Below are 27,859 nucleotides of genomic sequence, written 5' to 3' on the forward strand. Positions count from 1 at the left end.
CCCTCCCTCCCTAGAATAGGGTTGTTCGCTTTGACCTTGCTATGCCTGTCATGGGGTCGTCTGCTTTGGAGCGGGGGCCTGGTAGGAATTTTGTCCATCTGGCTGATTGGCTGGGGCCATTTGGTTTTTGCCTACTGCGTAGCAAATCGTCACAACTTGTAAGGTTCGCGGTTAGGCATTGGTTTATGGTTTGGTTGGTTGAGGGGCATGGATTGGCTGTGCCTGCCCCTCTAATGCTGCTGCTGCAAGGGATTCCGTTAAAGGAATTGGGAGCTAACTATTGCTTGTCCACTCTGTCAAGGGGGCTCGGGCCATAGCAATGAGCTCCTGGTTGCATTTGGGGTGTGGGCAGGTTCCCTGCTCCGCGTAACCCCCAAGTGTATTCCCCCATTCTGACTTTCGCATCGTGCGGAATGTCAGTCTGTCCCCCATGGTGGGGGCAGATAGTCGCAACCAATGCCTACGCAACCACTCACAAATTTGTATTTTAATAAAGTTGTGGCCAAAATTATGCCAAAAATCTTAAACAAAAACTTCTGTGTGATGTGTGAGTTATTGGGGTGGACCTGGGGACCTCGATACGCGACTCACATGAACTCTTTTTTTCTATGTACTGCACTTTTAAAGTTTAGTTAATTCTTTCTCATTCACTCACACCACCCCCCTAGAAAGTTAGCTGTGTTATTCTTCTAGTTGCTAGTTAAATTTAACTCACTGGATATAGTCCAATTTTGCCAGCTGCCAGTGCAAATTAGGAGTGGCTACAGTTTGATGATTTGCATGTATACAGTCTCAGGTTCAATTATCCACATTCAAGTTCAGTTCACTCAAGCATTCAGTTGAAAAAAAGTATATCTGCCACAAAACAGCTCTATGATTCTAGTTCTTGTTTCTATGGAAAACATTTCATATATCATACTCATCTGATGAGGGTGTATTGTGAACATCCTGAACATATTTTTGTGTGAGAGTAGAATCACTAAAGAGCTACATCACAGTAAAGAATCCCAGACATGGTTGAAAACTACAAACATCAGAGGACACGACATCAATTGCATACGTCAAAGCACAGCTATTGAAGTTGAAATCACATTAGTTGGGGTATACATCTCCACACTGCAGAACACTAATTATTCTTGGTATTGGATTTCAACTTGAGCTGTCAGATAATTAGTCATCTAAGAAAAATAGGTGAGTCCAACCTCCTTGCAAACTTCTCACATTCGAAGACACATCTATCACCACATCAGCCATGAGGTAGTGATGTGTGCCACTACTTATCAAAGTATATATCATTAGGATCAAACTGACATTGCAGCTGTTTCAAATGGGACAAATACCCCTCCCTAAGTTGGGGGGAAGAATCAGAAAAGGCATCCCAAATGGCAACAACTGCTCCAATCTCGCTTTAAGCTGAAAACACAGCCCTTTTCTGGATTGACCATTAAGTTTTAAGTAAATGTGAGGGGGTTACAAGCTGTCTCTGTTACCATCCAACCTGTGCACTCTCTTGAAGTGGTACTCCTGTACTCACGGAGACTTCCTGCATACTTTAGAACTTGTTGTGAAACATGAGCACTGGAGGCTTCCCTCCAATGTGTGGCTGGAACTAACATGTTTGTTGCTGCTGTCTCCTCTCATGAGTTTTTCCTCCCTTAATGATTGATTAATTGATTATTTATCTGCAGATTTATAAAACGTTTTCCAACTAAAAGGTACCAAAGCAGCATGCAATTAAAAAAAAATCAAATACAAAAGATAACAGGCCCAAAACCAAAGAAATAAAACCAATTCTATAACTGTAGAGTTATTATTCCATAATAGTCCATGAACATTAAAAATAAAAATAAAACTACAAACTTACAATTTGCTTTGCTGGATCAATGCCAGCCTGGATATATCTCTCTGAAATTATACAACAACCTAAAAAAAATCACCCCGTAAATAGTAGCATGCCCTTTAAGAAGCAAACAGCAAGTGTGATTTAATTTCATTATTAATTTCTGCCTCAGCTGCATTTTTCATCTTTTTGCAAACTCTTTATAGGCCCTTCAATTGCCCAGTCATATGAAAAGCCTGTCTTTGTATTTTACCCAAACAATGAAACATACACTGACATTAAAAAAGAAGCACTCAAAGACAGCTACTGCTCCGTGTTTACTATTCTCTAAGGCACTTATTAGCTTAGACCCCACAGGTCTTCTGGTCCTGATTTCTATCCTGCTTTTCCACATAGGGCCTTCCTCCAAGAGCTGGGTTGCTGTATCCTAAATACCGCCAGTTTGGCCCGTATGGATTCATCATCTGAATCTCAAAATGCAGCTCAGAAAATATTACTACAAGCCCTTCAGCCATGGACAAAATGATGACCTTTGTCCTTTCAGGTGCAACAAAACAAATACTATTTGAATCAGAATAAATTGTCACTATACACTGGATGCTCATTTTGGACCCATGAATTCCCTAGAGTGACAAATGCCCATGATGCAACAGACTTACTGGACTCTGGATCTGAATTGCCATCTCCCTCTGTCCGACTGTTGGGTGATGTCTGCTCATAGTACTCCTCTTGCGGGAAACCAAGTGGCAGAGGATGTGCTGTGCTAGCGGTGCTGCTGGGCTCATGGTCTCCTAGCCCACTGTCACTGCAGCTTTCCTGAGAACCATCCGGCAGGTGAAATGTAACTCGGCGCTGCGACTGCAGAGGAGAAAAGAAAACCATATTGTTCCAGCAGTGTTCCCAGGTTGTTGTTGACTATAACCAACTGATGAAATGTGTTCTGCCCTGGTACCTATCAGGATGAACAGATCTGCCAATTTTGTTTTCTCTCCATTTCTCTTCCCACCCCCCAGTTCTCCACATTTCTACATCAGTTTTTTGGAAGTGTACATTTATCCTAATGTACACACATGTGTGTACACAATTTTTCCTAATATGCATACTTTGCAGAGCAATTTTCCGTAATACAAGACATTTCACATTGTTATTTTTATTATTATATTCACATTACATTTTATTTATACTTTACCCTAGCATATTCATTTTTGTATACATTACATGGCTAAAGAACTGCATTGTCCATAAGGCAATACAGCCCTCAGGCTGAAAAGAAAGGTTCTACATCCCTGTCAAAGATGATACTATATAAAACAACTGTATTTTATAAGAAAGAGTAAGATTCACTTTAATATATTCAGTCTGACACTCTCATGTATTGGTTGTGTGTACTATTCTGATACTCTCTCTAATATCTATATTTCATATTTTTCATAGAGAAAGAAAAAGGATATTTGGAAGAGATAGAACAGAATAACGGGAAGTACCAATGCTTCCATCCATCCATCAATCTAACCAACCAACCAACCAACTTTACTCCTTATATTTATGTTGTTTAGGGTGCAGGAAATCGCACATTACTTTGAACGTGACATTCAGAACAATACAAAGGATGTAAACATCCCCTTTTTTTAAATAAACCAACTGAAGGCTTTTGCGCTCACAAGATAATGCACATCAAATTACAGTCAGATTATTTTTAAACATCTAACATAAAACTGATATTTAAGATCTTAGGGAGTTCAGAAGCTTAGAGATGAGTAAGAATGACAGTACTTAATGTCTGTTTCTCCCAACAACCTACAAATGATTTTTTTCCCTTTTAACTTTTCTTTATTCTACCACATTTCTTCCCGGCTATCAATATTTAATAACCATGAGTGATTTATCTTAAACAAACAAAGCACCCTACTCTCCAATTAAGAATATATTTTTAATTGATAAGTAGTAGTCTCGTTTGACTGTTACTGTTCCCGTGTTGCTCTAGTCCAGGGGTCAGCAACCTTTTTCAGCCATGGGCCGGTCCACCTTCCCTCAGACCATGTGGTGGACCGGACTATATTTTGAAAAAAAAAATATGAACAAATTCCAGTGCCCCACAAATAACCCAGAGATGCATTTTAAATAAAAGCATACATTCTACTCATGGAAAAACACCAGGCAGGCCCCACAAATAACCCAGAGATACATTTTAAATAAAAGGACACATTCTAGTCATGTAAAAACATGCTGATTCCCAGACCGGCCACAGGCCAGACTGAGAAGGCGATTGGGCCGCATCCGGCCCATGGGCCTTAGGCTGCCTACCCCTGCTCTAATCCTTATGAAAACTTACCAGCATTTTAGGGCAAATTTCTCTTTATATACACATTTTTGTATGCAATTTTGCCTGATATACTCATTTCTGCAAGCAGTTCCTCCCAATATAAGGCATATATAATATGCATGCCATTTTCACAGCTAGATACATTGTATGCTCACTTTCGCTTAATATGCACAGTTTGGGGCACATCATTTGGTTGGAGAACTGCACCCTAAAATTTAGAGAAATGTAAATGGCAAAGGATGGCTGTGTTTGTGTTTGCATATTGTTTCAGAAAGTGCAAGTTATGCACTCAGTAACATTAAAACTGAATCAAAATTATCCATTATTCCTAAACCCTGCTCCCCACTCCCATGTAGAGTACAATTGTGCCTGAAAAGAGCTTGCGTTTTCAACCAATTTCTCCATCTGAAAAATTATCTAAATGCCAAAGTGCTACAATGGAAGTATGGTATAGGTAACAAGAAACTCTAAAATTCTGTCACCTTTCCTAAAGGGTGAAATGTTCTATGACATATTTCATACTGTTATAATTTGTTTCCTGCAATAAAGGGAAATTATTTTTGCTCCCAAGGTTGCCAAAAGTGTAAATGCAATTCTTCTAAGGAATGTCAGGTGTCAAATAAGGTCATGCCATCAACAAGGGACATTTCCTGAGCAGTCATATTGAAGCAAAGAATTTTTTGAAGAGCAGAGGTTCTTGAAAAATGTCACTGGACAGGGTTCTGGTAGATCAGGGATGGGGACACTGTGAAATTCCCCATGTTTTTGGTCTACAATTCCAGTCAGTCCCATCTAGCATGGCCAGTGCTAAGGAATGGTTGGAGCTGGACTCTAACACCATCTGGATGGCCACATGCTTCTCATCCCTTTGCTAGATTATGGCCTAGGTTATGGGGTGTTGCTTGGGGTGAGGTAGCTGTTAGAAATGAGGGAGAGACCTTCACTGAAAACATCTCCACCCAAATTATTCACTCACAAACGCTCAAACAAATATTGGCCAAATTCACTATCTACCCAAATTCTAGTCGATGTCCCTGTAGTAAAACCATCACACCATGCCTATATTTATTTTAAAACTCAGAATATGCATTGCCCAACACATATTGTCATGCATTCTGTTCAGTAGGCAATATCCCTGGTGGATTTAGTTTGAAATCTCTCATATTTGAAATCTCTCATATAAGCAGTTGGTCCCTTACCTTTCCCGCCCTGACCTGGCCACAGTGATCCATGTGACGGTCACCTCCAGGCTTGACTACTGTAATTCGCTCTACGCGGGGCTGCCCTTGAAGCTGTCCTAGAAACTCCAGCGGGTACAGAATGCTGCAGCGAGGCTCCTCACGGGGTCTTTGCCATGGGAGCATATTTACCCAGTGCTTTTCAAGCTGCACTGGCTCCCAGTGGAGTACAGGGTCAGATTTAAGGTGCTGCTTTTTACCTTTAAAGCCCTTCATGGCCTAGGACCCTCGTACCTACGGGACCGCCTCTCCTGGTATGCCCCACAGAGAGCCTCAAGGTCCATAAATAACAACACCCTAGTGGTCCCAGGCCCTAAGGAAGTTAGATTGGCTTCAACCAGAGCCAGGGCCTTTTCAACACTGGCTCCGGCCTGGTGGAACGCTCTGCCTCATGAGACCAGGGCCCTGCAGGATCTGATTTCTTTCCGCAGGGCCTGTAAGACAGAGTTGTTCCGCCTGGCCTTTGGCTTGGAGCCAATTTGATTCCCTCCCTCCCTCTCTTTCTTTTTTCTTTTCCTTCTCCTCCTGCAATGAGGCTACATTTTAATATTTTAATGTTCCATTATTTTAATGTTGTATTTTATTTTTGTTTTTAAGTTGTAATCATTCTTCTTGTTTTTATTATTGCTTGTAAGCCGCTCTGAGCCCGGCCTTGGCTGGGGAGGGCGGGGTATAAATAAAATATTATTATTATTATTATTATTATTATTATTATTATTTAATGAAGAGTTATCTTTTGTTCTTTTTAAAATAATGGGTGAGCATATTACACAATCCACCAATTGCTAGATTGATGGGACAATTTACTGGGTTGGTTAGATGTGAAAAGCTTAGTAAGACTTTAGACCTGTATTCTGACAAAAGAAGCACCACCCACTTAAGTAACTGTCCAAAAAGCTGGAGAAGAGCTGTGGCTCAATGGTGACTCATCTGCTTTACCTGCCGAATGTCCCATGTTCAATTTTTGGTATCTCTGGGTAAGACTGGGAGGGACCCTTGTCTGAAGCCCCTCTAAGAGCTACTGCCAGTAAGTGTAGACAGTACTAAACTAGATGGACCAATGGTTTCACTTAGCAGCTTGCTATATTCACATATGTTCACATACGGTTTGACTCAATTAATCATATGCACCTCTGGGGGAAATCCAAAGCCCTGGCCAGAAGCTTACTGGTTTTATGGAGTGCCATGGAGTGGAAAGTGAGCACAAGGATGACTCTTTTCTAAACCAACTCCCAGGTTGATCTAGCAAGGAGGCCCAGATTGCTATCAGGTGATAGCTGCAGGGCTAGCTCAGGGTCAAGCAGAAACTGTGAGCTCAGTTCTGGCCCCTCCCTCCCGAAAAACCCAATTCAAGTGGTGACCTCTGGCTACCATCAATGGGAATTCCACTGCCAGCTGTTTGGATGCGCACATTGAAATGTTGCTCACTGGTGAGACTCCCCCACTGGAAATGGAATTCCCCCACAAGGAAAAGCCAGCAGATCTTGGTGGAGGGATAATACTGTTCAAACTGGGGAAGGGATTGCACATGCCAGACCATTATGGGGAAGGGCAGGTAAGAAACTGTATGTATAAATAAATAAATAAATAATGCATGCACACAGCATGTGGTAATCAAATTAAGAAAAATGGGGAGGACTAGCCCACAATCCGTGTTATTTTGCTACTATCTATACACGCTCCCTTTGGAAAACAAACAGGAAAACAGCTGGAGTCTGAGGATATTTTGCAATCTTATAAATTCAAATTGAAATGCCTGAAGGAAGAACTTTCAAAAATAAATGTGACAGAAGCTAACTCCCTGCTATTGGCAAAATTGTATTCGCATGTCTTGCTTGCGATTGCTGTAACGATGTCTGCAGGAATTCAGAAAATCACAGCTCGTCTACTTCTCAGGGAAGGAGTAAAGAACACTTTCCCCCTCCTTTTGTATAATAATAATAATAATAATAATAATAATAATAATAATAATTTATTATGTGTACCCTGCCCATCTGGCTGGATTTCCCCAGCCACTCTGGGTGGCTTCCAACAAAGATTAAAAATACATTAAAATGTCACACATTAAAAACTTCAGATGTCTTCTAAATGTCAGGTAGTTGTATGTGCCTATAAAACGATTGTCAAGGTAATAATGACAAGATATAAAATGTTCCTAATTCTCCCCCCCCCCCCCCATGAATGCTTTCAAGTACTGTAGGTGGTTATAGGCCAAATCTTAAGCGGTCACAAATTCAGCATCTTCTTCTGTATCCCAGAAGAATTCAATCATACCTTATGAATATGTGGCACAGGAAGGTGAAGGGGTGTGGGTGTGTGTGTTCATCTCTAGGGTTATGGAAGAATTAAATTCTCTTTTAGGCATGATAGAACCTGGTAGCCAATTGGGGCTGAAGTTCAGTGGGCAACTGAGAGTAGTAAGAAATACTTAGGACATTTCTACTTTTTGCCTACCCAAGGGGTTGCCCATCCATTTCGGAAGAAAAATGGTTGCCATGCTGCAGTGGGCATGGGTGCAGATAAAGGGCCATGCCCACTGCAGCAGGATGACAGAACAGAACGGAAGACAAGCAAGCAAGCAATGTGGCAGTTGGGTAGCACAGGCGAGTGGTTGAGGTGCTTCAGAGGGTGGTTTGGGCAACTGCTCTCTGATGCACACACAGTTAAACATATCTAGAATGGTGTTTAAGGAAGTGGGAGATGCTCCAGAGAGCAGTTGAGTATACAGCTTTCTGAAGTGCCCTGCCTTCATCATATTTTGCTAGAATTGTATTTAAGGAGGGTGCAAAGCGATTTAGACGGTGAGTTGATGAATGGGGCAAGCAGGGGTGGTAGCTCCTACTGCAAGAAGAGATTCTTTATTACCTGCAGTAATGGCAAGCTCTGCCCATGGCACAGTTCAGGAAGCATTTGGTTTTTTCTGAGCTTTATTTGATAATTATCTGATTAACCTCAAAGTCTTATGCAGGTTTATTTCAAGGAAGCTGTGGAACGGAACCAAATCTAGGGAGAATGACCCTGTACTTTCCAGTCTCCAGATCCCAATCTACCTCATCCAACAGAAGCCTCTTCCCCATCTGATTGCTTTCCTTTCTGCTACTTCCTTGGTTTTTCCATTCCACTTGTTAATGTGAGGGCAGAAGGAAGGCAATCAGATAGCTGGGAAGGGAGATTGGAGGCTTTTGTGTTGGATATATGTGGAACAGAGGGTATGCTGTATGCTATGTTAATGGGAGGACAGCAACAATCATCCACCCATTCACTACAAATGAGAAAGAACTCATGAGATTTTCTGATCCAGTTCAGGACTTGTAAAGACAATACACACACAATCAAAATATTTAGTAAAGGCCATGAGTCCTCTTGGCATAGACCTCCCCCGCTCCCAGGACAGCTCTTTCATAACAACATGCTATGAAAAGGAACCAAGCGGTTGCCATCCCTGGAAAACTGGCACAATTAACCTCAAGAATTCCTTGACACAAAATATTTTGATGGCCAGTAGCTTTCCTTCTGGGCTTTTTATCACTTGAAGAAAATGGGGAGTGTAGCAATGATTAATACAACAATTCAGCGATATAGATACAAAATACCATTTACCAGCTGTGCTCTCAGTCCAAATTCAGAACAAAGTGAAGGGCCAACAGAGAAACCTCATCTTAAAGTTGCATCTAAAGATGCCCTATTCACCTGGGGATAGACTGTCAGAGTCACTGAATATCAAGAACTGTCCTCTTCCAGTTTTCTCAGTGTTTCTGGTACTTAGCACATCTGAAAGGCAAGCCGCTAGCAATCACATCACTTCCTACACCTCCTTCCCCTTTTGCTGCCAAATCTCATCTTCACTGGGAAACTATACACCAGGGGAGGGGGTAGTAACAAGTTAAACCCATGAGACTCTAGAACAGCTTTCCAAATGACAAGTTAAGAGCAGCCATATCTGATCCATCATTCCCAGTGGATTCCTTCTCTCCAGCATCATTAAGCTCTCCATCATCATCATTATATGGATGTGTGGATCTAGTTAGATCAACTTTATGTTCACTACAGTTGCTAATAAGATTGGTAAGGGCAGCATTCCCCCAACTGTTGGATAGAAGTGGAATTACATTTGACCTTAAAACTGAAGGTACCTTTTTATTTATTTTTATTTTACTTTATTTTGGAAATGATACTCCACTCTTCCACTGAAAAAGGACACACAAGGTACTTTTAGAGTACATATGCAAAATGAATAATGACCCATCTTCAGAGGATCCTGCCTCCTGACTGGAACAGTTGTTCTTACTATTCAGTGGGTAGCCTAGTATCAGTGCTCAACATCTTCTGGTATTTCTCACTGTTGCTAGCATTGCTGGCACTTCTTGTTATCTACTCTGGGCCCAGTCATTTTAATTGGTAATTGTGTATAAACAATATAAGTTTAATATGTGTAAAAATATAATGTAAAAAAATTGTTTGACTGAAGTTAAAACTTACGTTAAGATTTGCATTTGCAAAACAGATAAGTTTGTATTAATTGAGAGGTTTCACTGACTTAAGTTTGCTAGGCTACCTGAATACTCACTGCCAAAAACTCAAGCTACAGATATCACACAGCAGGAAGCTGAAACTTGAGAAGTCAGGGTGTGCTTCCTCAGCAATTGCCCTTAGAATTAGCAGTAGTAGAAGGTAAGCTCCACAAAGATGAACAAGCTCAACATCAAAAACACTAAGATCATGGCCACTGGTCCCATAACCTCCTGGCAAATAGAAGGGGAAGAAATGGAGGCAGTGAGAGATTTAACTTTCTTGGGCTCCGTGATCACTGCGGATGGTGACAGCAGCCACGAAATTAAAAGACGCCTGCTTCTTGGGAGAAAAGCGATGACAAATCTAGACAGCATCTTAAAAAGCAGAGACATCACCTTGCTGACAAAGTTAATTTAAAGTTTAGTTAAAGCTTTTTAAAGTTAGTTAAAGCTATGGTTTTCCCTGTAGTGATGTATGGAAGTGAGAGCTGGACCATAAAGAAGGCTGATCGCCGAAGAATTGATGCTTTTGAATTATGGTGCTGGAGGAGACCCTTGAGAGTCCCATAGACTGCAAGAAGATCAAACCTATCCATTCTGAAGGAAATCAGCCCTGAGTGCTCACTGGAAGGACAGATCCTGAAGCTGAGGCTCCAATACTTTGGCCACCTCATGAGAAGAGAAGACTCCCGGGAAAGACCCTGATGTTGGGAAAGATGGAGGGCACAAGGAGAAGGGGACGACAGAGGACGAGATGGTTGGATAGTGTTCTTGAAGCTACTAACATGAGCTTGACCAAAATGCGGGAGGCAGTGGAAGACAGGAATGCCTGGCGTGCTCTGGTCCATGGGGTGACGAAGAGTCGGACATGACTAAACGACTAAGCAACAACAAAGATTTACAAAAAGAAAAGCACACACCAATAAATAAATATTAGAAAAGGCCTAGATTAGATGTGGATGCATAAATTATTTTTTTAAAAAAATCAAGACTCTTTGCACTCTGCTCTCATTTTCTTCCCACCCAGGGCAGTCCTGCCGTCTGCATCTGCCTCAGAGCTGGCATATCACATGCCTCCTTCTCCACCTCTTCTCCCACTTTCCAGCAGCTGGTATGAACTGTCGAATGGAGGAGGCGGTGAAGAGGCACCAGGATGCCCCCTCGCGGCAGCTGCCGCCACTGCTCAGGACAAGCGCATGCTCATTCTCTTCCCTGAGCTTGGCAGTGGCGGCACCGGCAGAGGAAATAGGTGCATTCCAGGACTGTCCCTGGAAAAGTGGGTCACTTGGAGGGTATGCATACATAAGGAGAAACTGCTTTGCAAAAATCATATCGATAAGGCAAAACTCCAAAGAAAAATGTCTTAATAGAAATCCACACAAAAATACTGGTGAATTTTCCTGATGACTTAAAAAATTGTCAGATTTGCTTATCATAATTTGTAGGCCTCATCACTTGTCAATAACACCAGTCTCTGATGCAGTGCCTTGTGGGCTGATTTCCCACATTTTGCTTGTTCCCTGAGGGTAATACAATTGGTGTACTTGTATCCATTGTGGCTGCTTCGTAAATACCTTCGAGCTAGCAAGTTCAATCCCCCTTAACTTATCAAAATTCACTAGGCCTAAACCTTTACCCAAATTCCTCAGATCTGTTTGAACAGTTCTCTTAAGTAGTGAAACCTCCACAGATGTCACACACAGTAGGAAGGTGATCTTCGCTATGCCTTTCATTGTTTGGGAATCTGATCAAAGGTGGATTTCAATGATTTATGAGAAGAAGCCAAAAGGATCACCTCCCAATCATTCTAATTCTCTTTCATGCCAAAAAACATAACATGTTTGATGTGTTAATCATCATTTTCCCTTAACAACATCTACCAATTAAACTATCATCTTTCACACTTATCAACATCACAAAAGAGCCACAGAACTGAAATAAAAGAGCAAATAAAAAAAGGAGGGGGATACAGCAACATTTAAAGTGTCTCAGATATTTAATTTGGCTTTTGAAAGGCAGTTATTGTATGCTAACTAGATGTCAGAATAAGACCTAAAAAGCAGATTTTAAAATTTAATGTGTGCACAATCTTTCACATTGGCATATGATTAGTTTGAAATTGCTTATGCGATACCCAGCTAAGTGGTGCCTGGTGTGAGTGTTGCACCCTAGGGTTAAAGAAATGTATGTATGTCAGTTCTGTGCTTTGGTAGCTCATGTTACCAACTGAAGGTTCATCCACACTTCTACTTGTCCTGTGCCTAGAAACCATGGTTTTGAGAGGGTTTTCCACTTGTCCCATGATTTTCAGGCACAGGTCCAAGCAGTTTTTCACTTTTCACACTACTTGCCTGGTTTACAACTGAATCAGAACAAACATCAGTCTAAGGAAAAACTGATTATATGGTAAATAGCGGGTTTTCCTGGGGGATAGAAGCGGGACAAGTATGGGCAAGCCCAGAGACTGGCTTAAAGAATGCTGCTCCTCCCCACCCCACCCAAAAAATTTGATCCACCTTTTCCTCCCAAGGAGCTCAGAGTGAACATGGTTACCCTATTTTAGGCTCAACAAACATTGCGTGTGTAGGTCCCCAGGCCACCCCTCAAATAACTTCACACATAACACGTATTTTAGTTTTGGTTTTTGGGCACTATTTTGGCCACAACTTTATTAAAATACAAAATCAGTGAGTGGTTGTTTAGACATTGGTTATGACTATCTGTCCCCCCGCCTGGGACAGAACTGACATCCCGAGGTCCGATCGGTAGCCAGTAGAAGGGAAAGTCAAACTTGGGGGTCATTTGAGCTAAGCGTCGGACCCACGCCGCTCACCCCAGCAGCTCCCTGAAAGCTTGCCGGCCCTGGTCTCATGACAGGGATTCCCATGACAGGGATTGGGCGGCCCTGGTCCCATGACAGGGATTGGACAAAATCGTGGCAAGCCCCAGGATTCCTTTAACGGAATTCCCTTCAGCGCAATTCCCTTCAGGGGCAGGCACGGCCTATCCTGACCCCTCCACCACCAGCATATTATAACCAATGCCTAACCGCAACATTACAAGTTGTGACGAATTGCTGAGTAGTAGGCAAAAACCAAATGGCACAGCCAATCACCAAATGGCAAAATTCCTACTAGGCCCCTGCCCCAAGGCAGACGACCCCATGACAGGCAAAGCAAGGTCAACCGGAAAAGAGGGCGGGCGGGCGGGTGGTCTGATGCACTCTGCAAAGAGAAAGAGAAACCAGAGTGCACCAATATTTAAAGACTATGGTCCCACCCACCCAATTTGCAACATACAATTTGGCCCAGCAACCCGGTTATCCAATCACAATGCCAGGCAACAACTATTAACCTGCCTGGCAACCAGAGGCCTGGCCCGGTGGCCCACACCGCAACACGTGCTCTCATTTATTGGAGAACACGCTTTGTGAGATATGGCTGGGTGAGACTTGGTTAGTTATATGGTGAGCTGTGCCTCTTGCATCTCCCACCAGTGAAGCTGCCCTTAAACTGAGTCAGAAAATAGTCGAAATGAAAAAATTCCTTCCTGTAGCACCTTAAAGACCAACTAAGTTAGTTGGTCTTTAAGGTGCTACAGGAAGGAATTTTTTCATTTCGACTATGGCAGACCAACACGGCTACCCATCTGTAATCAGAAAATAGGTCATTCTAGCTCAGTGTTGTCTTCAGTGCCTGGCTGCTACTCTCTAGGGCTTCATGCAGGGGACTTCTCTCCTTGCCCTACTTTCCAGGGTTTCAGGCAGGGAGTCTTCCACAGAGCTACCAGGAATTGCCAAGGGTTGAACCTGAGACCTTCTGCATGCAAAATAGGTGCTTTATCTACAGCCCTCCCCTCAAAGCCTCCTGGGGAACAAACCATCTGTGAAGGACTACCACGCAGCTGCTTAGGCAGACATGCCTGGGCTGACTTCCACGGAGACCTGCTGTGACACATGGAACATCTGAGGACTAGAAGGAAGGCTTATAGTATCTTTGCTTTCCCAGAGACTCTTGCATCTTCCACAAGGTTCAGGGGCTCTGAGGAACATCAGTAGTATAGTGAGGAAGCTCTGGGTTTAGGAGCTCACACTATTTGCCAGTCAGCTGCAATGCAGTTATAATTCACATAGGTATTATTTTAAATAGCATCAACTGTTGATAAAAGCTCATTGTAAAAAAATACCCCTCAACCCTGTACATTCGCCTTTCTCCCTGTATATGCAGATAAGTGTGAATTTACATTTCATAAATGTGCTGTATTATTTATGATAGCATCAGTTTAAGAATTAGATTTTTTCTATTGTGTTTCAAGCAGCTACACTTCTTCCCTGTATGCAGGTGCAGATTTACTCAATGGCATAAGTTATTGCAATACCTTTTTCATTGTCCTCCGGACCCTCATTTTACATGGTAATGCTCAAGGTTAGACCATTAAGTGCCTGCATGATGAAGCAATATGAGCTCCAGGGATTTGGAGAAAGTTGGAAACAGCTGATCAAAAATCAATTTGCTCCTTTTTGCTCTTTTTTGCCTGCCCCTCCCACCCTTTCCCCTTAATTTTTCATTTAAAGGTCAAGTCCTTATGAAGCTAATATTCAGGAAGATAATTCTACAAGTGGGACCTGCAACAAAGTGTTGTAGTATAGAGTGTTCTCTGTCCTGGATTCATCTATAGCCAGAATTTACTATTCCTCATCAGGCGTGTGCTTACTTACTTACACTTACACTTACACACACACACACACACACACACACACACACGCATGCACGCACGCACGCACACACACACATTCTTCTGCTGATCCTGGACTTAATTCTTCCCCCTTCCAGCATCCAACTCTCTGATCTTGAATAGGGGAATGAGTAGGGTCACACTCTCCACATATCTCTCTCCTGACAAATGTTATTTGGAACATAACAGTAGGCTTCTTGCCATGCCATGCTTTCTTTGCAGAAACAACCTGTCATCCTGTTTCTCTATGACAGACATCTCTAAACAAGGAGAAAACTTATTATTCATTATTGCTAATTGATGCTTAAACATCCTAGACACGGTGTGTTAAGGATGATGGGAAGAATCCTGCTGCCTTGTTTTCTTCTAATTCTTGAGCAGAAATTATGGTGTGAGACCTATAAAACTGTCCTATATTTGCCGACTGGCCTTCGGTTTGGAACTAGAATCATTAAGCAGTCACACAGATGCCATCAATTAGCACTCTGAGCCATGGAGCTGGCACTAATTATAACCCCAATTGTCATTCTGAACTGCGAAGCCAAGATGTAAATTGGCAGGAAGGCTACAATCCTTTGTGGCTTTGCTTATCTCCACGCCCCTCAAAGGACAACTTGCTGCAAATGCTGGAAATCAGTGCTTGTGCTAATGGCCCTTTTATCTTCAACATTCAGGAACCACCAGTTCAATGGCAAATGTGGCTTGCTTCAGGGAGGAACCGGGTGCTACAGAAACTGCCTGGCCCAAGGGGCCCATGCCCAGTTCCTCCTCTTCATCCCCATAACACAAAGTAAAGGATCATATCATGAATTTCTTCATTCCCTGCCCCTCATCAAAGGATGCTGACATGTTACCAATTTCAATTCTTCATTTTACAGGAGAAGAGAAAGTAAGGCACATTTGGGAGTGATGTTTTTTGGTCACATCTAGTTCCACCGATAGTTCAGTATCAGAACATCTGCTTCACCTGCAGGAGGTCTGATACTGAACTATGGGTGGAACTAGATACAAATAAATACAAACTCTCTACATATTTCTATCACCTGAAAATACGGCAAAGCAGAAAATGATCATGTTGTAAACCATCTTCCCTTCATTTACAGACCACAACACTGCTGCTGTTCCCAGAGCATCTTTCTGTATTTCTTACCTATGTGTTACCTGCCTTCAATTAATACCTTGTTATGCCACATGCCTGCCATGACTAAGGGTTTATCAAGAGGCCGCTGGGTTTCATCACTAATCTGCTCCTATACTTACGGTACTCCTTTTACTCCATGCAATTAAAAATAATAATACTGAAAGCAAAAGTCTACATATGATAGGGCCAATACAAAAGAGACTTTATTAGTGTTGTGGACATAGCCTGCAGTATAGCAGATGCTTTGTAGGTAGGGTACCCTAAGTAATATGATGATGGACACCAACTTAGACAGCTTTAACAAGGGATTAGACAAATTCATGAAGGATCAGGACAACAGTGGCTTCCAGTTATGTTAGCATGTACAGACTCTGGGTTCAGAGGCAATGTGCCTCTGGATGCTAACTGCTTGAGAGCAACAATGGGACAGGGTCATTGGCCTGCTACACTGCTTTTGGGCTTCTCACAGGTGCCTGATAGGAAATAAAATACAGACTAGATAAGCCTTTGGTGTTATCAGGCAGGACACATAAGTTCAGTCCCTTCAGTTAATAGGATCTCAAAAGCTCCGCTCACTTGTTAATGGCCTCCATGAGTGAAACAAGGACCACAGGTACTTTCCACCTCCAGCATTCTTGCGTTGAGCAGAAGTGCCTGACAGGGCTTTGTAAGCATATTTAGCTCAACATTATTACAGTCCTCTCTGCGATATGGAGCCCAGTACAATCAGAGCTTGCAATTTTGGGAAAACATGCATGTTGATGTACAAAACTTTTAGACCACACTTCACAAACAATAATATCTAATAAAACCACTCATTAATAAAGCATGACAGTGCAGAAAAGTTTCGATCTTTAAGTGGCCTTAATTAATTTCCTCCAAAAGCAGGAGAAACATGTTTCAACATAGTGATGCAATCCCAATGAGGTTGTTGCCATCTGCTCCTCTAGGGAAACAGATTTCCATAGTCAAGGAGCCACAAGAGAGGAGTCCCTATCTTGCTAGTACAGTCATACCTTGGTTCTTGAACGCCTTGGTACTTATACATTGCGGCTACAAACCCAGAAGTAAGTGTTCCTTTTTTTGGAAGCTGAACATCCAACACGGCTTCTGATTGAGTGCAGGAAGCTCCTGCAGCCAATTGGAAGCCACAACTTGGTTTTTGAACATTTTTGGAAGTTGAATGGACTTCCTGAACAAATTAGGTTCGAGAACCAAGGTACGACTGTACAGGACTTGGCGATGAATAGATTTTTGCCTGTGAAATTGACATTGTAGTTTAAGCTGCATCAGGACGTTGGCATGGATGAAACTAAGGTCATAATAGATATTTTATATTTTTATATAGTTTTAATTCTATTATTTATTTTTATTCTTTATTAATTAAATTCATTTGGTATTTTGGTTTTTGGTTTAGTTTATTTAGGTTTTCAGCTTCACAAACAATAATAAAGAAAACAAATAAGACAATGTCCACAAATTAAATTTGTATACCACCCTTCATCCGAAAATCACAGGGCTAGTCACAACAGAAAAATGCAAAATGCATAATAAAATAAAAAGAAATCAATAACACCTCCTCCAACAAATGCATTTAAAGGGTCATATTGTTGTTAAATTGTTATTTTTCTATATTTTTTAGCTGCTCCCATTTTATTTGTAAGTCACCTTCAGCACCTGTAAGATAAAGTTAGGTTTTAGTGTTCTGTATCTTTCTCTATATGGCTCCTTCCCTTGCCAATGGAAGAAGGCATATCAGCTTCCTCTGCACTCTTCAGTCTATGTCTCTTTTGCTCCCATTCTTGCTCTCCTACTGAATGTGCACAGGTTCACATTCTACACCAGGTGATAATCATCACTTCCAAAATAGCCCTGCCTTGCTTAAAACATGTTAGCTGCTGACAGAGAATTAAAGAAAGGAAATACTGGTGGTGATGAGCTTTACAGTGGTACCTCAGGTTACATACGCTTCAGGTTACATACGCTTCAGGTTACAGACTCCGCTAACCCAGAAATAGTACCTCGGGTTAAGAACTTTGCTTCAGGATAAGAACAGAAATCGTGTTCTGGCGGTGTGGCGGCAGCAGGAGGCCCCATTAGCTGAAGTGGTGCTTCAGGTTAAGAACAGTTTCAGGTTAAGAACGGACCTCCAGAATGAATTAAGTACTTAACCTGAGGTACCACTGTACTTCAGTTTTACAGTGTCTTTATGCTGCTGTTTTTATACTACCTTAAAGGCAAGAGACCAAGGCATTTAAAGAACAGCAGCCATTTCCCACAGGGTGGTGGATTTGGGTCCCTTAAATCAGAGTCCCTTGACTTTGGGGGGCAACAACGCTAATTATAACAAGCACAACAAACATCTGCCCTCCTAGCATTTTCTATATAATGTTTCCAAAGAGAGAGATAAGCAACTCAATAGAAAAGCTGCCAATTCCCATACAGACTCCGGTATCATACAATGAATGACAGCAATTTTGGATGGTGGGAGGTCGGAGTAACTAGTCTTGGGTTCCCAAAATGCACAAAGGCTCTCATTTAAAGGTATTGGTAAATAAGTTCATTGTCCATATCATTGCAGGCAAGGAAAGAAAGGTGGCTGGAAGGTTACAATCCAATAGTTGACCATAGCAAGAAGAACACTACTTTGGGACCTTTCGTTGGCTAGGAAAAGCTTTGCTCAGACTGTCAGTGGCCCTAGAACTTCAGAAATGAAAGGAAGGACACTCTAGTTTGCAGCAAAGAAACAAGGGCCACTGACTCACAGATCCCCCATAATGATTCTGATGTGCTTTAAGCCACATCGAAAGATAGAACACACACACACACACACACAAAATTAATTTTAAAATGTTCATTTTTAAAAAAATAAAAACTTAACTGAGTTTAGCAAACTAACTACGAGCTTTGGGGAATAGCACAAACTGGCTCAAACCAATCACTGTAAAACTGTGTTAAAATATATTTCTTTTGGGGGGGAAAGAAGGTTGTCAGAAGCTACCCTAATTTTTCTGAGCTTTGCAATGGGTGTGGGAAGGGATGCAAGGCATACTTAAATGGTTTCCTAAAAAGCTTTGGATTTCCCACCCATCCCCAACGCTGTCCAAGCCACCAACTGATTTACATTCTAGCACTGTCCAATGTTCAATGTCAGTGGAGGAATGCCCTCACAATTAAAGACTGTAAATCCACTCATACAACGAAAACCTCATTCGCAACTGCATGCGCTCCAGGGACTCACAGGACAAATGGAAAGCATTGAGCGACTGCTGGAAAAAGGAGCTTCTTCCAATCAATAGCCCACCTGCCACTCCAACAAAACATGGGCTTCCTCCATGTGTATTACTTTGCAAAGCTCTTCATCAGTGTCAATAGCAACATGGGAGCAGTTCTCAGGAAGCCTTCTGAAGTATCTCATGGGACAGGATGTCTGTTCACTTTGGTTTCATAATCATGGAAATAACTTTTCAACAAGGAGGAAAGGACTCTATATGATGTAAGCTTGCCTGGGTGGAGTGGTGTGTGTGTGCATGCATGTATGCATGCAAGCATGCATGTAGAAACTGTGGTATGGCTGGAATACAGCGTACTGTTGCATCTATGGGCCACCCACCCTGAAAACTTGTCCACAACAGAATGTGGCTATCAAACTGAAATAGGGTTCCATACTCTGGATCTCTGTAAAAGGTCTATGTTTGTTCACTTGGCATCATTTACTGCGGGTGGAGGAGGCAACTCAGCACAGAACTGACCAATGCACCAACCAAATCATTAAAACAATATCTGCTTCCTGCACAGTTGTGTTAATGTTCGCTGGCAAGGCAGCATACTGAGTCATACTTCAGTCCATGCTGTTTGACTCCAAAGATGCCATTAGCACTTTCTCTGGATATACACACCTGTATGTGGAACTCACAGGATAATAATGACCTTATAAACTCTTAACAAGACTGAGAAATTGGCTGCTGTCAAAGGTGCACACTGCCAAATGTGGCATCTGTTGATAACAGGGATCACTTCATTAGTGGAACTGTTCAAATTACAGTCATAAGATTCCAAGAACTGAGAAAAACTGGCCCTGACCAATCAGCGCCACTTTAACTTCAGAGCTATATAAATTCACAACTTTGGCAAGAACTTTGTTAGAGCTGAGCTGGCTCTGAAATATGGATATGTCACCACTATAGTGTTCCGATCCCTCTCTTTAAATTCATTTCAATGTCTAAGTGAATATTGGATTGCCTTGGAAAAACCAGGATGAAAAAGATTAGGTGCTGCAGTACATAGAGTCTTATTGGATCTACTGCAGTAGAGAATTTCATTTAAATCCACAATGGTTCATTTACCGAGGAAGCCATTCACAGAGGCAACAAAAGTTCTGTCAGTTCAGTACTGAAAGCAGCTATGCACAGAGGCAGAAAGAATGACAGGGAACTGCACAAATCTAGCTAGTCTCCCCCCCGCTTCCTTTTTCACCCTAAAACATCTCTGAGAGATCATGCCTAAAGATTTTCTTGAAAACTTCCAATGAAGGAAGCTGCTTATTCCACTTGGGAATTGCTATGTTACCACCAAGTAAATTATCTGCCACCAACTGCAGTGCAGGAAGGATCCCAAGAGAGGTAGTTGAAGAAAACATTAATGGTCTCTCCCCCACACTCCGCCACTCCAAAGGCCAACTACCACCACCAACCCTGTGGGAAGCTTCATAGCTGATGACTTCATAGAGTTGGTTCTCTGCCTTGGTTCTCTGCCTGTGGTTTTTGTACTTTATTGTTACTTGCAAGTCACTTTGGAAACATTTATATCATGAAAAGGGAGATAGAAGTAATTGCAGCAATAATCAAACAAACTAGGGGGTTTGCCAATAGCCACAACATTCCACATACCTCCCCACTCCCACCCCCACCCCCCATATTTTCCAATGCAAATATAAGCAGTCCAAATTGGCATCAGACATAAGCGAAGCAGTCAGCTATTAAGGGGTAGGGGGAGGAAGTGCAAGCTGATGAACAAGTGAGCTAATAGCAGATAATAGACGGTATGCAATGCACAACAATGACTGGTACCAGCAATAGGGAGCTAGTTGTGTTTTGAATGGGAAATGCAATGTGCAATTTAGCAAAGGGACATGAGGACCTGCTTATCAAGCACTCATTCTGATTTGTTTTCACAAAGTTTGAGGCTGGCATGATGCTGGCTGTTATTGAGCAATCATTCTGACTTGTGTGCAGATGAGTTATATAACACTATGCCCAGTGCTACTTTTCTACAAAAAAGAGGTGCCAGAACTCACTGTGAACACCTTCCTTGTTCCCTTATAATGGCAATGGCGCCCACCTGACAGGTGCCAGAACTGAGTTCTGGTGAGTTCCAGCTGAAAAAATAGGCCCCGGTTGTGTCAAACAATGGTTGTTTCACACTTGCCACTTCCCTTCCCTATCAGTTTCAATACTACAAAATGTCCAGACAGTTGGGGTGGTTTGTTGCACAAGAGTGCCAAATTCATTTTAACAGTGCAAGCTACATTTGCAAGCTACATTTGTAGGATTGAATCCTATCAACAGAATAGCAGTGGAAATGGATGAGAATGCACAGTATTTTGAATTTGCTCTGCAAAACCTGCACGTTTTGTTTTGCAGATATGTGTCCTGAACATGCAGTGCTAACTTGTGGAAACATCCATGGCACACAGGAATGATCTGACCTGTAGTGGCTGGTAGAGAGGAAGGCAGAGAGGCCAACAGTATGTAGAACTGGAGCCAGTGTCAGGCAGAGCCAACTAATTCTAGGGGTGCCCACATGTTCCTCCCTACTGAGTTCTGTAGTGGCAGCTTTCAGACTAAGAAGGAGGAGGAGGAGGAATTTGACAGCCGGTGCCACCCCCTGGCAGGCAACTCGGGGCTGGCTGACGGCAGACTGAGCTTGATGTGGCAGGAATCCATTTCATACACCCCTACTCCTTCTGATAGAAAACTCCCAAAACATGTGTGCACGAAGGGAGGGGCTCTACTGGGGCAGGCCCAAGGCATTTTGGCACCTGAGGCAAACCCAGTTGAGATGAGATGGGGAGTTAAATAATCCCATTGGAGCAAATTCAAATTACAGTGCACTCTCAGCCATTTCAACTGTTTTGTTTTGCGTGGGGTTTTTAAAAAATGTGGATGGGATGGTCTCATTGTGAACCAGGGTGCAGTAACTGTTCTGCTACCATGATGCCACAGGCACTATGAAGAAACCGACCAACTGGTATGCATATGCGAAGTTGCCCTCGGATTTGAACACATCTGCTGTGTGTAAACATACAAGAAACATTAAAAAGCCAGGAAAAAACAAAAACACACCTTTATTACCTTATGGCTAACATGAGAGCCATAGTAAAGGGAGAATAGGTTTTCAATTCACTTAAATTTGAGAGAAGGCAGTGTGTGAATATGAGGTCACAGAAGATCATGTTAATGATAGGTGCAAAAATAAATACATCACAACTTCTGGCTGCTCATTTCTTCATTTGGCATTTAGAAAAATAGGATGGGAAATAGGACCCTTTTTGCTCTTCAAAAAGGCAAAAAGTTGCATTAAAAAGAAGTCAAAATTATGAAAATTTATCACATACAACCTGGTTTAGAAGACCAAATGGCAGCCAATTTTTAGGCAAGAATAGTAAATTGTGCACACAGGTTTTTGTTGGCTGGCTCTTGACCAGCTGGGATTTCTTCTTATTTGCCGTACAGGAATATGAGGCTGCAAATTTAATTCATTCCATAGCTTTAAAAAGGCTGTTCTATATTCATGCTCCTGGAGATCATTTACTCAGTAGCTCTTGAAAAATGCATTGAATGTCGCATCCAGCATTTCTGGATTTCGTTTGTATTCTGTTTCTTTCCAAACCGCACACAAGAAGCACCCAGATTAATTTATACGGCATCCATTTCAATTTTTTGTTATAAGCATACATACACACTGAAGCAATTATTTGCTCCACGGGTCATAGAATCTAGCAACTTAGTGGTTAATTCAAAGGCTGGGAACGCAGAATGACAGACTGGGTCAAGCCAATTTCAAAACAACGGATGGTATTGCAGTACCTATTTTTATTTCTATTATTTTGCTCACTAGAATTTATACATCATTTGACTTCTAAACTACTCTGATGAAAGGCTGCCTTTGCTTCCTGTAAGCTCAACAACTTAATTTGGGCTGCTGGTACATTCCAAACATGAGTGATATGGGTAAAAACAAATTGATTTTAGATATATTTTCAATTACTGTTCCCTGACTGTTTGGAGCCATAATACAAAGACAGAAAGACGTTCTTTAGATATTTCTCTTGATGTGCCTATGTTGCCATTACCCTCAGTAGCTCTTTGTGTATGTTGGTGTAACAGAGGTATGCCAGCACATCTTTAAAGGAAATGTAGATTTGTGCTATAACTGCATTTGAGGGCATTATGAATCCAGGAGCTCCTTCTGATAGTACCTTACTGGAATGTGCGTTGCTACAGTCTAGGTTTCTCCCATCTCACTCTTGTGATATTGGAAAATACGGGCAAAATTCAGGGAGCCCATTCTCTTCGTGAATATTCAGGATGTTAATGGGGACCAGTGGCGTCGCAATGGGCGACGGGGCAGTCCGCCCCAGGTGCCATGTCTGGGGGGAGGGTGACAAGAAGGCACCCCACAGGGGCTCGCTGCAGCACGAGCAGTCATCGCGCAGCCGCATGTGTAGGATCCTCCATTCGCAGCTGCAGTCACAAGCAGAGGATCCCTGCAATGGCACCAAACTGCTATGTACACCACATGTGCGCCGCCGCACATATGCGCTGTACATAGCGGTTTGCAGAGGTCATTTGACTGGCCCATGAGCCATGCCCAAACCGAGCAGCTCACTCATACGCTGCACTAAACCAGCACAGCGCGACACGGGGACTTGCTTCTGTGGTGCCAAAAATCGCGGGCACGTGCGTGATCCAGCCCATGGAGGGATCTCCGCAGAACCGATCCAACCCAGGCAAGATAAACCTTGCTCACCCCTGCTTTAGCTGAATAGTGCAGGTGTGCAATAGTAGACAACATATTATTCAAAATCAGACAGCTGCACATTCAATCCCCAGCACATCCAGTTAAACAAATATCCCAGATAAACAAGCCTGGGGAAAGTTCTGCATAAGACTTTGGAGTGGCACTGCCAGATGTAGCTCTGGTACTGGGCTTGGGGGGCAAGTCATTTAATTCAGTATTAGGGAACATGTTTATAATAACTTCCCAAAAAAAAATCCACACATGCAATAGTTTTGATATTAAAAACTTCAGGGTAAACTTCCCCTACACAGGCACCACCCTGACAGCTGTTTCTCCCTCCTTTTCTGGAAGCATTCACACCTGTCTTGTCAAGCAGCTGCATATTCCTCTTCCAGTGAGTGCTACAACTTAACGTGCTAGTAGAATTGAGTAGAAGTATGGGTTATGCACTCCGATCTGTATGCAGATTACCAAACAGTCGCCCACAAACCTCACAAGAGGGAGGTCGAGGGAGGCAGGGGAAAAGCAGAAACATACATCTGTGTGTGGTAAAAAAAAAGAACCCCAATTTACCTTGAAGTAAGATAACGCCGTTACTTTATATGCCTAGGAAAGAGTTTCCTGCAGGGCCCTAAGGGCATAGAAAGCTGTCTTATCCCAAACCAGGGCACCGGTCTACCCATCTCAGTTCCATCAACATGGACTGACAGCAGCTCTCCCTTGTTTTGGACAGGGATCTTGCTCAGTTCTACCTAGAAAGATCCTGAGACCTTCTACATGTGATTTAAACACTGAACTGTGGTCCTTCCCCTCGCCACCCCCAAAGGAAGCCACAGCAGTTGCAGCACGTAGGGACATCAGATTGCATCTTTCTTAGCTATCCCTTCCCTGCATATCTTTGCATTGAATTGGCTGATCAATCACAGAATCATGGAGTTGGAAGGGACAACGAGGCCATCAAGCCCAACTCCCATTTGCTCAATGTGGGGCTCAAACCCATGACCCTGAGATGAAGAGTCTTGTACTCTACCAACTGAGCTGCTGTTTCTGCATTTGATCCTGTGTTTTTTTTTATTTTTTTATTTTATGCCGTTTAAAACATTTTGTTGTACGCCATCAAGAAATTCAGCAGTTTATAAACACTTTTATAATGGTAATAATGATAACCATAAATAACAAGGCACTTTGGGAATCTTTTGGCTCAAGATAAAGCCTACAAGGGATGCAGGTGGCGCTGTGGGTTAAACCACAGAGCCTAGGACTTGCTTATCAGAAGGTCGGCGGTTCAAATCCCCGCGACGGGGTGAGCTCCCGTTGCTCGGTCCCTGCTCCTGCCAACCTAGCAATTCGAAAGCACCTCAAAGTACAAGTAGATAAATAGGTACCACTCTGGCGGGAAGGTAAACGGCATTTCCGTGCGCTGCTTTGGTTTGCTAGAAGCGGCTTAGTCATGCTGGCCACATGACCCGGAAGCTGTACGCCGGCTCCCTTGGCCAATAAAGTGAGATGAGCGCTGCAGCCCCAGAGTAGGTCACGACTGGACCTAATGGTCAGGGGTCCCTTTACCTTTACCCTGAAGCCTACAAAGTTGCTTAGAAAGTTCAGGCAATTTTAATCTGTTTTAGTATTTAAACTTTTGTATGTTTTAAATTATGGGTGTGGGTTTTTTCTTGATTGTACTGTTTCATCTTTTGTAAACCACTCAGTTTATTTTTTTTAAAAAAGACAACCATGCAGCGTATACATTTTATGAAATAACAATAATAAATAATAAATAAATATATATTAATATTTTTTTAAAAAAAGGACAATGGCTGTTACTTGGTTAGATAACTGTTATGCAAAATCACAGAAATGTTAATTTTGAAGGATGTCTGTATTCATACACTGTTTTGGGAACTTAAAATTAGTAAATTCACATTTAAATCAAATATTCCTCTCCTCCCTAGTTGCATAGTCTTTCATAAGCTACTACAGAGTTCTTACACTATATCTCAGGGTATTTTTTTTTTAAGATTAAATAAATTGAAGGCAATATAAATTGTAGTAAATAATCCATTTGTTTGATTAATTTCTAATCCATCCATCAGTTTTATTAGATTTAAGCATGAAGATAACTTATAATACAATGTAGTATCATATAATACATGATAATATATATATTGAACTAGAGGTCCTTAAATGTGAAAGGACATTTCAGTCTACTAAAAGATCAAGAGTTGAAATAGAATTTTAATGCGTGTACCAGTGATGCATTGTTATACATACACAGCATTCTCATTTGCTAGTCTCCATTTCTGATTTAATACACCAGTGCAAGTCCTAGGTGCTTACTTTTGGTGTGGAATTATAGACCTTGAAACTTTGTGTTATTTTGTGGTTTAAAGATTCCCTCAGTGAGTAGAACAAATAACAAATTATTTGTTCTCTACAGCATAAATAATGTAGATCATACCAGATGCCTTTATTAATATTGCTTCAGCTAAGGGATCTTAAAAGTTGGATAAAGTACTGCCTTTCTGCTTTTGTCTTCTTCACTTGTGGATCATAAAACAAGGTATATATTGTTATAAGTTTTGTGGGTGGGCAATTTCCCCCAAAGTTCTTAAATTTAATAAATGCTTGGAGCCAGATGTTAGATTTAGTGAAGTGCTAAAACATAGGTGAGACTGGTTTCTGGGCCCAGAAAGCCACTTGGCACCAGGAAGCAATTAACCTAACAAGAGACAGGGAAAGAAGAGATCAACATAACAAAGGCTGTGTGCTGGCCAGCAACTGGCTGAGTAGTTGGAAGAAAAAGGGAAAGTTGCCACAGTTTCAGGCGTGATGTCACAGGAAAATCTGTCCCGTTTGAAATCTAAAGGCTTGCTGGGAAGGAGTGGGGCAGAATTCCATGGGCTGCTGTGGAGGCAAGAAACAGGAACAGAAAGATGGCATGTAGGATTACTCTGAATTCAATGCCAGGTGGCGGGAAAGGACAAGGTGCTATAAACTCTGCACTCCCTTCATCTACACTCAGGTTGTACATATGTGTTAATAAACCATATTTCAAAGACACTGCGGACGCCACTGTACCTTATTTCTCCCTGAAGAGAAAGAAGGACAATCACATGCACCACTCAGCAGAGATTGGGGTGGCTTGTAACAACATGATGTGTATCCCTCCACCTTTCACTGGTTCTTTAATTTCATTCCTTTACAGTAGAGGCATGGAAGCTTTTTCATCCCATTCCCTGTTGGGCAGCCTTCCAGAAGCCACAAGGTGGGTATGCCCAGAAGCAAAAGTGGGTAGAACCACAAACATGAAGTTTGCTTTTGTACACTAGGTTAATTTCTTCTGCATTCAAACATGAAACACTATACTTCACTCAGGCAAGAAAGAAAAGTTAGCGGAGTTCAAGGACGCATTGCAGTCAGCTAAAACATACTCAGGGTGTAGGGCAGGGAGGGCATGGGTGGATGGCATCATATGTGGAGAGTCCTGAGGGCCTGACAGACCCGCCTGCAAGATCACACCTGGCACCCCAGCATTGATTTTACCAATCCTTTTATAGATAGGGTGAGCCAAAGGGGGGGGGGGATATTGTTACTCAAAATAATGCGCCCTTCTGCATATTTGCTTTTCCCCATTAGGTTGAAAGAAATAACACGGAATTAGAATATTGTTCCACATAGAACAGTGTTGTCCAATCTGTCTGCAAGCAGCTCACTAGGGGTTACAAAGACCCTGCTACCTGAAATTCTTTTTGCCGCAGAAGAAATGCCAGGAAGTAGACCCAGGACTTCTGCTTGCATAGCATTTTCTCTTCTGTAGTTGGTGGGAACGTCGTCCCCGCCCCCCGCCCCCGTCAAGGTCCACATTCCTTTTTAGGTAACCTGTCAAGGGCCACATGCTGGTTATGGGTGGAGCCAGGAAAAATATATGAAGGCCCACCCCCACCCCCACCCCTCTCTCTCTGACACCCCTTCTATTTTCTCTCTTTCCCTACCTAGCAGGTTCCTGGGGAAATACAGACTTTGCTCTTGCCAGAGATATGGACCAATTGCTTT

The 27,859-nt window shown here is 42.3% G+C and overlaps 1 protein-coding gene across 2 annotated transcripts in view; it reads right to left on the bottom strand.

Annotated features, from left to right (window-relative positions):
• PCDH11X (protocadherin 11 X-linked) overlaps positions 1-27,859 on the bottom strand; it is a 751,002-nt gene that overhangs the window by 172,301 nt on the left and 550,842 nt on the right. For both annotated transcript variants that reach the window (XM_080990481.1, XM_080990482.1), the window contains one exon: positions 2,500-2,698. In XM_080990481.1, coding sequence (XP_080846607.1) covers positions 2,500-2,698 — 199 coding nt within the window. The remainder of the gene's footprint in view (positions 1-2,499; positions 2,699-27,859) is intronic.

The sequence above is a fragment of the Podarcis pityusensis genome, assembly GCF_964106645.2.
Source record: "Podarcis pityusensis genome assembly, chromosome: Z".
Taxonomy (NCBI): domain Eukaryota; kingdom Metazoa; phylum Chordata; class Lepidosauria; order Squamata; family Lacertidae; genus Podarcis; species Podarcis pityusensis.